At 36.2% G+C, this 15095-nt stretch overlaps 1 protein-coding gene across 4 annotated transcripts in view; it reads right to left on the bottom strand.

Annotated features, from left to right (window-relative positions):
* The window catches only part of rsh (radish), a 62097-nt gene that overhangs the window by 18764 nt on the left and 28238 nt on the right, over positions 1–15095 (bottom strand). Inside the window, exons 4-14 of one of the 4 annotated variants that reach the window (XM_066389404.1) lie at positions 13068–13173; positions 10979–11032; positions 9102–9391; positions 8879–9013; positions 7404–7669; positions 7167–7350; positions 6882–7106; positions 4214–4429; positions 4066–4158; positions 3576–3797; positions 1796–1899 (exon numbers count right to left, since the gene is read on the bottom strand). In XM_066389404.1, the coding sequence (XP_066245501.1) occupies positions 1796–1899; positions 3576–3797; positions 4066–4158; positions 4214–4429; positions 6882–7106; positions 7167–7350; positions 7404–7669; positions 8879–9013; positions 9102–9391; positions 10979–11032; positions 13068–13173 (1895 nt within the window). Of the gene's footprint in view, positions 1–1795; positions 1900–3575; positions 3798–4065; positions 4159–4213; positions 4430–6881; positions 7107–7166; positions 7351–7403; positions 7670–8878; positions 9014–9101; positions 9392–10978; positions 11033–13067; positions 13174–15095 lie in introns of those variants that run through there. The other 3 variants (XM_066389405.1, XM_066389406.1, XM_066389408.1) reach the window with 3 other exon arrangements.

The raw sequence follows: 15095 nt of genomic DNA, 5'->3' as shown, positions 1-15095 counted from the left end.
TAACGAAAACTAATTAAAATTTCAATGGAGTCATTCAGCCGCATCGAGAGCTAGTAGATTATTGCGCGGGAATAATTAATTGTTAATACCATATTGGCAATTTATAAGTAATTTTTTAAAACCCATTTCTAGGAGCAGACATTTCTAGGATCTGTTGCAATTTATGATTGACAGAGATTTGTCATGAGCCCTTTATGGTTCATGACGGATTAGTAAACATCCACATTTATCACAATCTCTGTGTTATGATGTAGACCACAGAGAGCTTAAATTCCTGCCCTCGTTAGTAACCTATTACAAAAACTGTACATAAATAAAAAGCGACGTACAGTCAAAAACCACAAAGGAAAAGAGTACCTTTAGAGGAACCGGGAAGAGAATCCGGACCATCGTTAGAAGAAATCTTGATACGAGGTGAGGAAATTTTCAGTAGGAAAATTATCCGTGAAGCATGTCTAGTGATCCACAACACTTCATCTTTCCATCGTTTCAATTGGAATAAACACGTAAACACGGTATGGGCATGCACAAGTCCTGTTAATGATCCGATTACAGGAACGTGTACTCTACAACTCCCACAAACACACTGACTGATTGAGAAACACCAGCGGTTTGCCGACACCTTTCAAAGGGGAATCTACCGAAAATATTATTCGTTAAATCTACCACATTCACAGACGTTTTTCTGCGAAGACGATGTTGATGTTTTTCATAGTAGATTGATAAAAACGAAACTACTGATACATACACGATTTTACCTGAACGAATGGGAAGTACATACGTTGGAATAATATAGAATGTCTCATGAAACAATATCAAACGTTAACTTGAACTTTTCAAATATATATACAATAATAGGCTCGAACCACATAAAAATGCCTAAGTACGTTTAGCCACGTGTGATGGAAAGAAATAATCTACAGCTTTCAGTAGAATCTAGGCGAAACTGGCAACCCTTTATAGGTAGAGGCGCCAAACGACGTTGAACCCCACCCCCACAGGATCGATTCCCATGCAACTTTGCCTCTTGAAATTTAGTAATGATGAGTATGACGTTTGACATTGGTCCATCATTTAAAGGCGTAAGATGAGATGATAAATTATAAAGACTTCATTATGTCAATGTGCCAGAGCGATAATTCGCTTATTTACACCCAGAAATTCATTGATTGAATTAGATATCGTAAACTGGAAAAGTAGGGTTAGAGTTGTGAAGAGACTTTCTTGCGGGGTTATAACTCGAAAAGGTATGATACATCAATAATGATTTGCATCAAATTAAGTAATAATTTTTGCTATATGTGAAGACTGCCACGTATTGACACAGAAGGATGTTTAAATAAATATTTACGGTTACTAGGAAGAGATATTTATGATTTTATATTACAACAGCTAACGCGCCAAACGATTTATCATCGTCATTCGGGGAGAGGAGAACGCCTAAAAATATTACTCATGATTTTATTTTCTTTGGAAAGAAAGAAAGAATGAAATTCTCACGATTTGCAAAATTTGCTGGAGAATATAGAGGTAAATTAAATTACATTCACCAATGGTGACAACTTAATGCTGTTTACTCAGTTTTTGATTGGTATTTTAACGATCGAACTAATTCCAAAATGTTGATTTGAGGCAAACTACATAAACTATATGGTGATTTGGAACTATACCATGACTCATGCCAGAACTAATGTTTTCTAACATCCATGAAGCTAAGAAAACACACAAGAAACTGCAAGGTGTAACCTAATAGGAGGCAGTGAAACACACAAGGCTGTATTGCAGTACCTCTCACCTGTTTGTGTGCTTGAATCGAAAAACGTACTGCTAGTTTCGACAGTCATTGTAGTCACAGTTCCGTCAAGGATTTGAACTGAGGAATCGCGACGTCCTTTGTATCTGAAAATGAAAAAAGCATTCTGAAAATTTCAAATTCATTCTTAAGTAAAAATCTGAGAATTCCAAGCTCTCCTTGTAGAACTGAGAAGGAAAACAGTTATATTATATAAAGTGACATAAAAACCCGAACACCCAGTAAAAATATTTCGATTTCGATAACATTTTGCACAAATATTTGTGATGCCATAAAAAATGTGATTACATTTTCAATCTTATCGGCCTGCATGTTTCGAATATTTATTTTTTTAAATATTTTTATGAAGGATAGAAAAACTAACATTTGATGTCATAGTTGTCGGACGAGTTCGCATGACGACACTACTTCAAGATCGTTATCTAAGATTTTTGACTATACGGATCGATTTTCTACCACCAGAGCAATTGCCAATCACAGTGGTTTGTAGAACACGGCAGAGTTATTGAAATGCGAAATATATAGCGATGAATTAGAAGTTTTGGTCTGTTGTCAAACCGACCACAATTTGTCTTACCTTTAACTCCGGGGTATAAACGAAATCAACTTGAGTAGAGTAGAGAACGATTAGTCCGGAATAAGAAGTGGAACGGAATAATCTTCAGCGACAAATTCAGGTTCTATTGGACTCACATGACGGTTAGAAGGCGACGTGGAGAACGAGGAGATCAACAATTTTTTGTCGAAAGGCATATTCATCGTATTGTTATGGTATGATGTGTCATGGCCTGTAACTCTAGGTTATTTCTAGTCTTTATTAGAAGTAATATGACCGCACAATCCGCAAGAAATAGTGGAACTTTATTTGGTTCCATACTTAAGAACTCTCTAAAATCCTATCTTTTAATAGGATAATGCGTGGCCACACGTGTCAAAAGTAGCGTTGGAGTATTTTCAACAAGCTCAGATTGAACTGTTGCCTTGGCCTTCAACATCTCCAGATTTGTCTCCGAGTGAACACGTGTGGGATATTATCGTTAAGAGATTGCGAACTTTACAGTTGCCCCCTCAAACTCTCGCACCGTTTCCACATGAGATAGAAGTGCCTAGAATGAAATACCTCAGGAGGATATTAACCACCTCATCAGGAGTATGCCTGAGGGCATTAATGAATGTGAAAGAAATCGTGGCGCCTCAATATATTATTAATTATAAAAACTCCAATTAATGGATTCAAATTATCAAATTTACTTGGTTCTTTAATCATTGACTTACTTTGATCCTTCTTACATTTGTACTTAATATTATCGCAGTCGAAATATTTTTACTGAGTGTTCGAGTTTCTATGTTACTTAGTATATTTGTTTGAAGAGTAAGAAGTAACACATTTATTACCGCAATTTTTTTTATAATGGAGTTCCAGTGGGGTTGTTCAAGCTGGTAGCGGGTCATATGATTATTCTTTAACTTACAACGATGGTAATTGACATTTTTAACGATATATGAAATAATACAGAAACTATTGCTTTTAGAATAAGAACTAGAACAAAAGTAAAGTAGATTAAATAAAGTAAGTCATGCGTCATGAAACCTTCCTTTAACGATCATTAACTGTAATTATTGACATTTTCAACAACACTGTATGGAACATAGAAGTTGTAAAAGTGACACTTTACCACCTCTCTTATGACACTACATTTTTTGTCAATCAGCGAAAAATCTTATCGTTTTTCTTAACTTTTTCAACGCGGTTTTTCCTCACCTCTGACATTCTTCGGCGCTTTGTGACGACTGTCTGCGAAAGTTTCTGCAGCGGATCATTTCTTCGGTAGTCGATTGTCGTCGGAATCCCCTGGCAATTAATATTTCTTCAGTGGTTGATTGCCGTCTTATCGTTGGTCTGTAGTTTTCGGAAATGGGAGCAGGAACAGCCTGGACGCAGGGGCTCCCATCTCGCGAGGAACCAGTTGAACTCTCCGGCGACCTGACATAGGAAACAATCTCTTGCTTAATCTCCTTCATTAATGCAATTGTTTGTTAAAATAACTATTAGTAATGCGCGCCCTTTATGCTTCACAAAATTATCACATTCCCATTAATCCATAATCTGAAAAACGAATCAAATCGCGTGTTGCCATTACTATCGTCAGTTTGCGCAGAGATGGCAGCACAACACGAAAAAATCAATGAAGTAGTATCTTGGCCACGTTACGGTTATGTAACCAGAAATACTTGTAAGGCACATTCTGTACCTGTGATTGTATCTGCCCGCTACACTAGTTGATTGTCTTCGTAGCTTATTCTTTCGGCTGCGCCGCACTGGACTGATATCCCTTTCGCCAGACCTACAAAATTATTATTTGTAGAATATATATTGCTGTATTAAATACCTCATGGTACCTGTCAGGGCTCAAGTGAGATCGGGAGTCCCTTCTGCCCCTTGAGGCCGAGTCAGGGCTCAACGAATCTCTTCGAGCTTTCCGGCTAGTGTCGTCCACATCGGGACTTAAAGCTGGTTGGGAGCCACGCCGGTTTATTCCTGGGGGCAAACATTCATCAAAGGCGGTGTTTTGTCTTTGGAGTCGTGAGCTACGTCTCTCTGGGCTAGCGTGAGATCTGAAATTTGTCGGGAATTAGAAAAAACATCGAATTTTCATAAAATTAAAGAAGCAAATTTCTGGGTATATTTTATACAGAGCGCTTGGTAAAGTGGTAAAAAGTTTCCAATGGGAGATATGATTAGGTGTCACAACGGCAGAAATACGAAAGAGGGCACGTACTCGTAAATGCATTGAAAATAGAGGGCCTCGTTTTGAAAATAAAATTAATCAATAGTAGTGTTGTTTGAGTTAAAGTTAGCACTAGAAATTTTCAAATGCTTAATACTTATTTCAATTTAATGTCCTTTATTTTCTTGTTGTGAGTAATATTTCCTTTTGTTTTTAGTTTTGTGACCTATAATTTTGTCATAATGTCATAAAGGGTATGCAATAGAGAAATTTCTAAGATTATTTGAACTTTTTGAGCTAGCGCCTCATCGGAAAAAAATGTCTACATAATTGTAATAATAATTTTTGATCAATTTTTGTCTTGCTTTGTCAATATGCATATTAAGCATATTAAAAAAATTCAAGCTCGGAAAGTATTTGGTACTGAAAGAGATGAACTTAACTATATCACCTCAATTGTTTCATACAAAAATCTAACAAGGCTGATATTTCAAGAACGATGACACTTTGTATAAGGTTAAATATGATTATATAGATTCAAAATGACCCCATCTATCTTCCATTGAAAATTTTCTATCCTTTTACTTCACACCCTGTATAACACAGTGTGGAACAGTCAAACGGAATAAACTCAATATTTGCATATTTTGACACATGTGAAAAAAATACCGAAACGCGTCAATTTTAGATTCTGAAATTACATCTTGCAACGTAAAAATTTCATCCCTAAATTCAACTTTCTTTGGGAAAAAGTTGCAACCTCTAAATTTTTAAATATGAAGTGTGAGTTTGTGATATGTTATTTGAAAGGTAATTTCATTCTCCATTCAAAATTGCTTTAGTTTTAAACTTTGTTACAAAAAATAATCGGGAAAAAATTTATATAATTCATAAAATTCTCTACATCGAACTAAAAACTGAATAACTAACACCATTTCACTATTGATAATGTAATAAAATGAAAAAACGAATGTATATGAATGTACTATGAAATGTAAAAAATGCATGCCTCGAACTTCTTGGCAATATTCTAATTATAGATAAGATTGTCTTCTAACATTAATACAATAGATATCTGAGATATAACTGATCTAATCGCAAGCGTTATTGTTCTTATATCGGCTAAATCGAGTGGTTTAGTTTTCTACACCATACTTTTCACATATCTTTTCGCCGCCCTATTCGTCGATTTGGAAAAGTAAAATCGAGGTACTGCCGGGCATTAATATGGTAATGTAATGATGCTCCATCTTACTAGAACCATATCAAATTAGCTGGAACTTGTAGGTTCGCTTGATCAGGATATAAGTTGGCCAGCGTTGATACAACATTATTTTGAAGTAGTCCTAAATAATTATCTCCATTCAAATTTTCCTTAATGAAAAAAGAACTTATAATACGGTCTCCAATTATCCCTGCTTAAACATTAACATTTGCAGGGTTTTATATATGTAAGTTTCTTATCCAGAGACTATTGTCTTCAGGGAGTTGAATTTAGGAATGATATTTTTATATTTCAGGATATAATTCAGTATTTAAAATTTCTGTATTTTTTCATATATGTCGAAGTGCATAGATGTTGAATTTATTCTATAATATTTGGTTCCACAGTGTATATTCGCGTGTAGGAATTCATGCATGGCATGAATAAGAATCCGAGAGGTACACTGAATCGAGAATAACTGCATTATGCGCGAATCAGAGAATCTGGATACATGACGCATTAAAATTCCAACGGACAGCATAATACATATTAGATAAACCGGCAGATGAGGCAGATCGAACTGTAGTGCTCGGCCGCTAAGCGAATGAAAGGAACTTTTTTGTATTCGCGTGAGAGACAGCGGGCAATCAAATCAAAAGCGAACTTTCCTGCACGCATTTGATTGCGAAATGTTCTACTTTCCACACCTTTAAAAATATTACACCTCTTGGATTTCACAAGGTTCATCCACGAGTTGGAGGCAAGCAGGCACAGCCTTCCTGAATTTTATACATCTTCACCAATTTGTACTATGATTATGGATTTGCCAGGTGAATAATTCTTTTCAGAAGCTTAATATCAACGAGACTTGATAATTGCAGCTCAATGCCACGTTATGGGGATCAAGTTATTGGAATAAAGCAGAAATTGAGAGGAAACAGATTCAAACTGGTTGATGTGTGGATCGGCTTATTGTTATTACCAGTATTACCCGACAAATATTCCCCGATGATAATGACCAGATGAAAGATCTGAGGGCGACTGAACCTTATACGATAAATATTTGTTTGGTGATTTTTCGGCTTATCTATTGACATGCCAACTATTCGAAATCCATCAAATAATTAATAATTACCTAGAATCCCTCCGTCCTATTCTTCCACATTGTGTGGTAGAGTCCCTACGCGTTGACAGAAGAGGATGAGTGGGTGTGGTTACGGTGGTAGTTGGCACTGTGGGCGATGTAGCTGGAGGAGTAACGCTGGAAGTAATTATAGTTGGACATGGAAGGTTGCCTTGAAACTGCGTGGCTGAATCAGTGGAAGAAGTGCAGGTAGCTGTAGGAACCAGGGAACCACTGCTAGACCCACATAAAAGCATCTTTTCAAAGACTGGATAAAACTGGTTTGAACGAGCTTACTTGATTTGCAACATTCCCGCCGAAGTCCCAGAATCGGAAGCTGTAGAGGAAGTCGAAGGTCTTTGCTCTTGCCTGTAGTACGTCGGAGCTTCAACTTTCCCACGAGAATCTCTGCGCTTTCTTGTAGCACCAACAATCTTGGGCGGCGGAGGTGGCGGGATGGTCGTGGTAGATCCTCTTCTACCTAAATAAAATGTCGTTAACGCATGATTATTTCGGTAAATGATTGAACCTTACTGCTTTTGCTGCTCTCTCCAGAACCTCTTCTGGAGGCATGCTGCGAATATGAATCTCTTCTGCCGCTTCTGGAGGATTCGCCACTGTCCCGTCGAGCGGACACAGAGCTGGGACTGACAATGGCAGCGGCAGTCATCGATTCTTTGCGTAACCACATTCTCTGTACTTCCGCCTTCAATTCGGAAATGGCGCTGTGATGGGAGTCGCGACGTGACTTGGAGCCGATGCTCTTTATACCCGAGTCCGCACTGGATTCTCTTCGCTTTCTTCGTCAAATAGAGAATAGAAAAAAACGTGTTTAAAGCCGTTTCACACTATGTGTATACAGGGTGTTGGAGAGTTAATTGTATATACACTACCAAGATTTAGAGTACTTTACCATGATTCAAATTCACTTATATATTGTAGGTAAAACGTCGTGGTCCTCATACATGGCCTACTAGATTACCAGATTTTAAGATTTTAAGCCACTAGATTATTAGTTCCGGGGTCATTTAAAATTTGAGGTTTATAAACGAGAGATAATACAAGAGAGGAGCTGTTACAAAGAATAAACGACTGCTGTGTAACAATTAGAAATAATCCCGACATTATACGAAAGGCAATAAGGCAACTTTCGCTAAGAGCATGAAAATGCATTCAAGCGAATGGCAGTCACTGAACAGCTTTCGTAACTGTTTTTTTGTAGTTTGTCATTGTTATTATTTAACTCAATTTTTCGTTATTACAATGTAAAGACGGTGTTTATTTCGACAAATTATTAAATATTTAAATTAAAAAAAAAAGTCTTATTATTGGAATAAAATCATATGTGTGAGGATTATGAAACTAATGTGGTAAAGATAACTTTTAACGCTTTATTGAAGGCTCCATATGATTTTAAAGAAAATAATATATAGGGTATTCAAATTCATACAAATTTCAAAAAAGATTTTTTCCTAGTCTGGACCTGCAATTTACAATCTTTGTTAATGGTATCTTATAGTGTATATTAGGCCGTTGCTAACCACCAATCAAATTTGAATTAGTTATAACGAGTAAGTCAAAAGTTATGATTATAAAGTCATTGAGTAAAAAAAAGGAAAACGCCCTGTATTTTGAGAATGAATCGAGATTTACCTACGATATATGGGTGAACTTGAATCATGAAGTACTCTAAACCCTGCTAGCGTATGTACAGTTAATTCTAAAATACTCTGTATATAGTGTATTCAAAGTGGAGCCCTAGCTCGTCAGTATGTTGTTGGACATTCTTCTGTGCGAACGCTACAAAAATAACCATTTTACTTTGATCAATTTTGCGAGATCTAGGGCATGGTCCTCATAACGTACGGAAGAGTTTGAGTGCCATGTTGAATACACTCTGTATATAAAATTTGAATTAAGTTTTCTATTAGGGCGTGCACAAGGATTTTTATTTATTTCGTAGAGTGAAAGCTGATGTGATTTAAATGGTTCAAGGGGACTGTTCTAACCTGAGTTTTATGGTCATGTTTCGTGTTGGTCTGTAAATAAAAGAATTGAAGCCATAATGTGTCCTACTACGTATGGGTGATGAAAAAGTGTTGGTTGAACGTGTTACTCGTGGGACTTGTACAAATATCCCTAGCCTGCATCAGAAAAACAAGTCGCAGCAACGGAAAAAAATGATAAACACCCAACAGGCATATTACCATTGTCCATCAAATAATCACTCACTTGGTGCATATACTGGGAGTGGGGCCCTTCTCCGTATCTGTGGTCGTCTGTCTGCCCCATGGAAGGCTTCTGGCTAAGTCAGCGAGGGTCTCTCTTCGGTGTAATTGTTTTTGCTGTTTCTTCGATCCACCCCATAAAATATCTGACAATTGCGCCAAGGAAGATCGCCTTCTTCTACCCCCCGTTGGAGGTGAGGTTTCTTGACTCTCCACCGGCGGGGAAATGGAACATATTTGAGTAGCCGAATCTCGGCGACCTCCAAGACGTTGCCGTATTGTCGACTCTTCGAGCTACAAAGGAGTTCCTTTAGTCGGGAACCGGTGAATGAAAAAGTTGAATTTGGCAATAGTGATTTTTTGTACATGTCCCTGAGAGGGCCAACTGATGGATTGGATTGGAAATATGTAAAGTAGGTCAATTTTAAAAATTCCTATTTTAATTAGTAGAAAAAATATTCGGCCCCCTTTAAAATCCAGTCCAGTCCGTCCCTGTGTCGCAGTCATGCGCGCAAGATCTCCCTTGCTTGAAACGCTTCTACAGAAAAATCATTCTGCCATTTACATTTCAATTTTTTGGTAAAGGCCAAATTATTAATGTTCTGTTATCTTTAACATCGAGCAATATTCTTATAGAAAACAAGAATCTGACCAACCCTAAGGCTCACTTTTAATATCTCACAGATAGATGTCCTTCAGACAGACATCTGTTCGTGACATGGGGTGTCTGTCTATGGGGCTATATCGGTCATTAATCCTCTAAATATGAGGTTAATTCGCGAATTTATTCGGGTTTTCCAGTAGTAAGACTCTAGGATTAGCTTTGTATAACTATAAATAAATATACTGAATTTGAAAAATATAACTTCCAAATAAAATATTGTACAAAGCCCATATTTGGCTATAACAAACACTCCAGTGTCTGCTTTGGGTCCTCGAAATGCGAGCTCAATCAGCGAGTCTATTTGGAAATTCCAGTAAGATTCGAGGACCTGTTTTGTGCGACTATCAATAAATTTATTGAATTTGAAGATTTATGATTCTTGGATGAAGAATTCTAAAAATTTCATAATTGATGATAACAAGCACTCGTGTATCTTGAAATATGCGTATTCTAGAAATATAAACCTAATACGTGAGTTTATTCGGTAGTTCCTGACTTATTCGAAGAACCTTTTTGAGTGGTTGTAAATTGATTTGCTGAATTTGAAAATTTACATTTCCCAAATAAAAAATTCTAGGAAGTTGATATTTGATCATAAGAAGCATTTACGTATCTTTTATGAGTTTTCAAAATATGAGCTTAATCTGGGAGTTTATTCAGAAGTTCTGAACAGATTTAAAGATCAGCTTTAATTGACTATAAAAACTTTACTAAATTTGAAAGTAAATAGTTTATTTTTATATATTTCATAGTTTAATAAATTTTAATATCTTTCTTGTTAAAGAAACGTTCTTGGAAGATAGAGAGTTTCACTGTGCTTAGTCTATTACATATCTGTTATACGGATGCTATCACATATCAGATTTGCAGTTAACGTTAACGGGACATTAATAATTTCGCCCTTAATCAGCCTGTGACATTACACTTGTCGGAAATAATCTCCAAACTGCCACCGCAAGCAACTTCCCTATAGTTACATTCGATCGGTGCAGACGTCCCTTAATCTATTTAAAATAAAGCAAAGCCTAAAGTGGTATAATATTATCATATCAATCGTGTAAGTAAGTAGCTCCACTATTGCATTCCAAGTCAAGCAAAAAAAAAAATCTGCAATGCTCGTTTCTATTCTAAAGCCATGTCAAAGCAAAAAATGAAGAAACAGCTCTGCGTCGTGTTTAACTGTTAGATGTTGCAGATGGTAAGCTTCAAATCCTTACCGGCCCTTGGATTGCATAAGTGGATTCACTTAACAGATAACCTTCACATATAGCCTGAAAAAGACAAAGGTAAAGCATTAATAGAAAGTTGTGCCAAAATGGAACAGCAATATGGTTAATTCACAAGAAAAATTGATGCGCATTAACGTCAAAAACTGTAATGAAATACGTCAAATTTATATTCTGTGGGGTTGTGGTTAATACGGGACTCATCAATCACCGTCTTTTAAGGAGGTAATCGAGTGAAAGACGGCCAGTAAATACAAAATTATTTGCTTATAGTGTATTTAGATTCGAAATACCCATGGTCTAAGCAAAAGCCCGTGATGGGTGACCAATAAGAACATAACAAATGCCCGTCGCACCAATGACAACGCTACAATCGGGAAGCCACACCTCAACCATGTCATTGTTTTTTAATTTGAAATGTGTATAAATGACTGTAGTTGGAAAACGGTTATACCGCAAGTAGAATATTATAAGAAAACTGTAAAAAAGTCATTCTAAAAACTATTTCATTGGGTAAAACGTAATAGTATTACAGTGGAAATCCCATTATACACCTGAGTTACGTCAGTCACCATGAATTGAATGTGAACTCGACTGTGTCTAATTCGAAAAAGCTTTATCCAAGCACATGTACCATTAATGTTCCATTTCAATTTCAGTGGCGGAAAATTCTTTTGTTAGCCTTTGGCCCAGGTGGGATATTCCAGGATTTTGCATGTTTCGGAAAGGCTGTCGTTCATTGAACACAAAACTTTAGTTTCTCAATAATACATTCATATTTCGCATTTAAAATGTTGCGTTTGTCCGCGCGAAGTTTTGGAAAAATTAAATACCTTATGTGAAAAATTTGCGAGTTTCGAAAAGTGCATTATAGCGCATAGAAAGGTATCAAATGAATATTTTGGCAAGGTTTTAAAATATTCTTTAGTTGTGTAATCTAGTGAGAAAGACAAACAATAAATACAGTCATTTCTTTCGTGCTTATTTGGCTAACTGGCAAAATAAAAAAGGAAATCTGAGGCTTTTAATAGTCTATAGGTCTCCAACGATGCGTTTGTTGATTTGTATTTATATTGAATTTTAAAAATTTTAATTTATTTTCCATATTTTGCTTTATTATCCGATTTATATAAGCCATGTCGGCACTACAATTACAAACCTCTCTGTTCTAGTTTCTTTTCAATTTTTAAATTTCTTTTGTATTTTTAAAATTTCTCGGGAAATAATATAAAAAACGATATTTCCGAATTAGTTTTTTTTTTTTTGCGAACAGGTGAATTTCTAATGCTTTAAATCCTCGCAATTACCCGTAGACATCTTCCAAATTTTCAAGATTAGTGCCTTAAACTAAACTCTGATAATTGGGAAAAATGCACAAACTTTGCTCATCAAGGTCACGCTTTCTTCATAGGAATATTATGGCTCCAATAAAAGAAAATGTAAACTGGAACATTCGCATGGTTCAATTGCCTTTGAGCAGCCTCCATGACATTAAAATTTTGAGGATTCGTGTCTCAAATCATTCTCTAAATAATCAGAGCTAAAATAATAGAGTAAAATTTTAAATTTTAAGGATTAAAGCTTCAGCATAAATAAATATCACTTCAAGAAGAGAAAAAACGACGAACGAATGTTCGCACGCTTCAAGCCACTGTAGCTGCCCTTTAGTAGCTTCAATTGCATTCAAATTTTCAAGATTTGTGTCTCAGATCGTTCATTAGAGGCTCGAAAAAATTAATAAGTTTTACTCTTTAGAATCGAAAATTCTGCATAAACGAATATGGCTTCGAGGAGAGAACATTCTCTATCTCTCGTTAAAGCTGTAGATTCCTTTTAAAACATTCAATCGCATTGAAATTTTTAGGAGACTTTGTGAGACATTACCCCTTGCCAGACTTATACCCGCGTATTTTATTCCTGTAACAGCAGTTCGCTCCCTGCAGAGCCCTTACGTTCACATTCTTACTGTAGCAGCAGCTTATGTAAGCCTGGAAACCATAGCGAGCAAGCATTAAAATAAAAGTATGCCCTCCTAATAACAAGCAGATATATAAATTCTGGATAGTAATTTTGCACGTACCTGCTCCCGAACTAGGTCATCCCATCCATTACCACCCTGCCAAACCAGGCCGACTTGGTGCGAGAGTATCGGCAAATTACAAACGAAACAAAGGGCTGTCATTGTCCTGTAAATAAAGAAATTCGCATTTGAATCCATTTATTGAGGTTTCGTCGGTAAACGTGCTGATGTGTTCATGTCCGGTCATAGTAGAAAATTGAAAATATTAATGATTATGGTGCATAAGAACTAGTTATATCTACGAATGGCCTAAATTTCAATCAACTAAAACGCGTTCTGAAATCAGACTAAACCATTCACCATTTTGTCAAAGTTACTCGAAATTTGATACACCGGGTTTTCTTCATCGGGGATAAAAGCCTTCATTATGAGCTTGTCGAATATTACAGTTACATCTGACTCAAATAACAAGATTAGTGCAGGTAAAGTTTTCTAAATGGAAGTCCCCTTTTATTTTTGATACAGTCCACAGAAGTTGAAAGGACAAAAACAACGCCATTAGTAATTACTTTCCGAAATGTCTTTGGCTTAAATTGCGCCCCATTTTCTGATCTGCCGGGAGCAAATTGAGGAAAGTTAATTACCCCTATTTTAAATAAATTGTATTAAATTGGACTTTCGCGGGATGATCCCAAATAAATAAATTTAAATGCGGCTTGTGTATGTATACAGGGAAAACGTTTGCATTAAATCTGTAGGTTTCAAGAACGTATTAATATACAGGGTGTGGTATTTGGAAAAGTCCATTTCTGAAGTAATAGTCTAGTGGGGAAATATTTCAGTATTTTCAAGTAATAACATGAAGTGCACTTTATAGAAAATTCCTTTAAAAAATTTTCAATCGGCTAGAAGGAAACATAGAAACACGCATACAAGGCACTTGGTTTAACCCTGTAGGTTTCAAGAACATCTTAATATACAGGGCGTCCTATTTGGAAAAGTCTGATTCAAAGACATTAGTCACGGTGGGGAAACTTTAACTATTAAAACATGGTGCAGCGGCTGAGTGAACTTTCTATGGTAAATATATGTTCGGTGGTAAAATAATTATGGTGAATTTCCGGAGGTTTTGTAACTCACTTTGCTGAAAATAACTCATGAAGCAAAGTCGAAATTTATGTTGGCCAAAGGTAAAGTTAGCCCAAGCCGAAAAGTTTTAAGTAAATTTCCTGACCGTTCAGGGCGTCTTAATCGTGTTATAATAGCCAAAGTTCAATAGATATTCCGTTGTGCATACCTACTGAGGAAATCAGGCTAAAACGGCATTAAGTAATGAAAGCACGATTGCAAAAACATGCCGTAATTGAATCTCTCTCGATCTGCTGCTGGAACACAATTTCTGAATTAATCCCTTTTCCCAGCTAACTGACCAGAATGCAGCCGGAGGAGAGTTATAACTTCTTTATTCTGAGCCAATCAATTTAGCTTCGTTAATGGAAATTGAATCTAAGTGGAAGGAAATCTCAATCGAAAGGCGTAATCTTGCTGTATTTGATCGCCAGAATATTCATAGAATGTGTCTTATTTCCTTTTAACACAAAAGTTCATACCGGGTTCATCTGTTTAAATAACTTTCGTGTTTCATAAAATATATGCTCAATACTCTCACGCTTTACACCATTGCTTATGCCGCGATATATTTGCTTAAAGTATCGTTTAAATCTTCAAAAATATTTGAATTAATTTCTCGAAAACCAGAGGAGTACCAAGTTGATTTATAAGACTGCGATTTTAGGATATTATCAAGATTTTAAGTCTTTAGAAATGTTCAACTTAATTCTTGGAAAAATAAAGTGTTACCAAGCTGGTTGCATAAATCTAAAAAAGGCAGTTTTCTGTTTTCCAGAGCTTTTTTCCAAGGTGGTCAGACAGTAACGGGAAAGTTGTGATGTGTTGTTGTTCGTGAAGGGGGACCTTTCTACGACTCTGTATTGCGCCGTTAATGTTAATAAAATAAATTTACTAATTTATATAATGAATAACGTTATCAAAAATCATAATCAGGCGAAGTACAGTGGCGCATCTCAT

This window comes from Euwallacea similis, chromosome 4 (assembly GCF_039881205.1).
Source record: "Euwallacea similis isolate ESF13 chromosome 4, ESF131.1, whole genome shotgun sequence".
NCBI classification, from domain to species: Eukaryota; Metazoa; Arthropoda; class Insecta; order Coleoptera; family Curculionidae; genus Euwallacea; species Euwallacea similis.
This window is presented reverse-complemented; position numbering and strand designations above follow the sequence as displayed.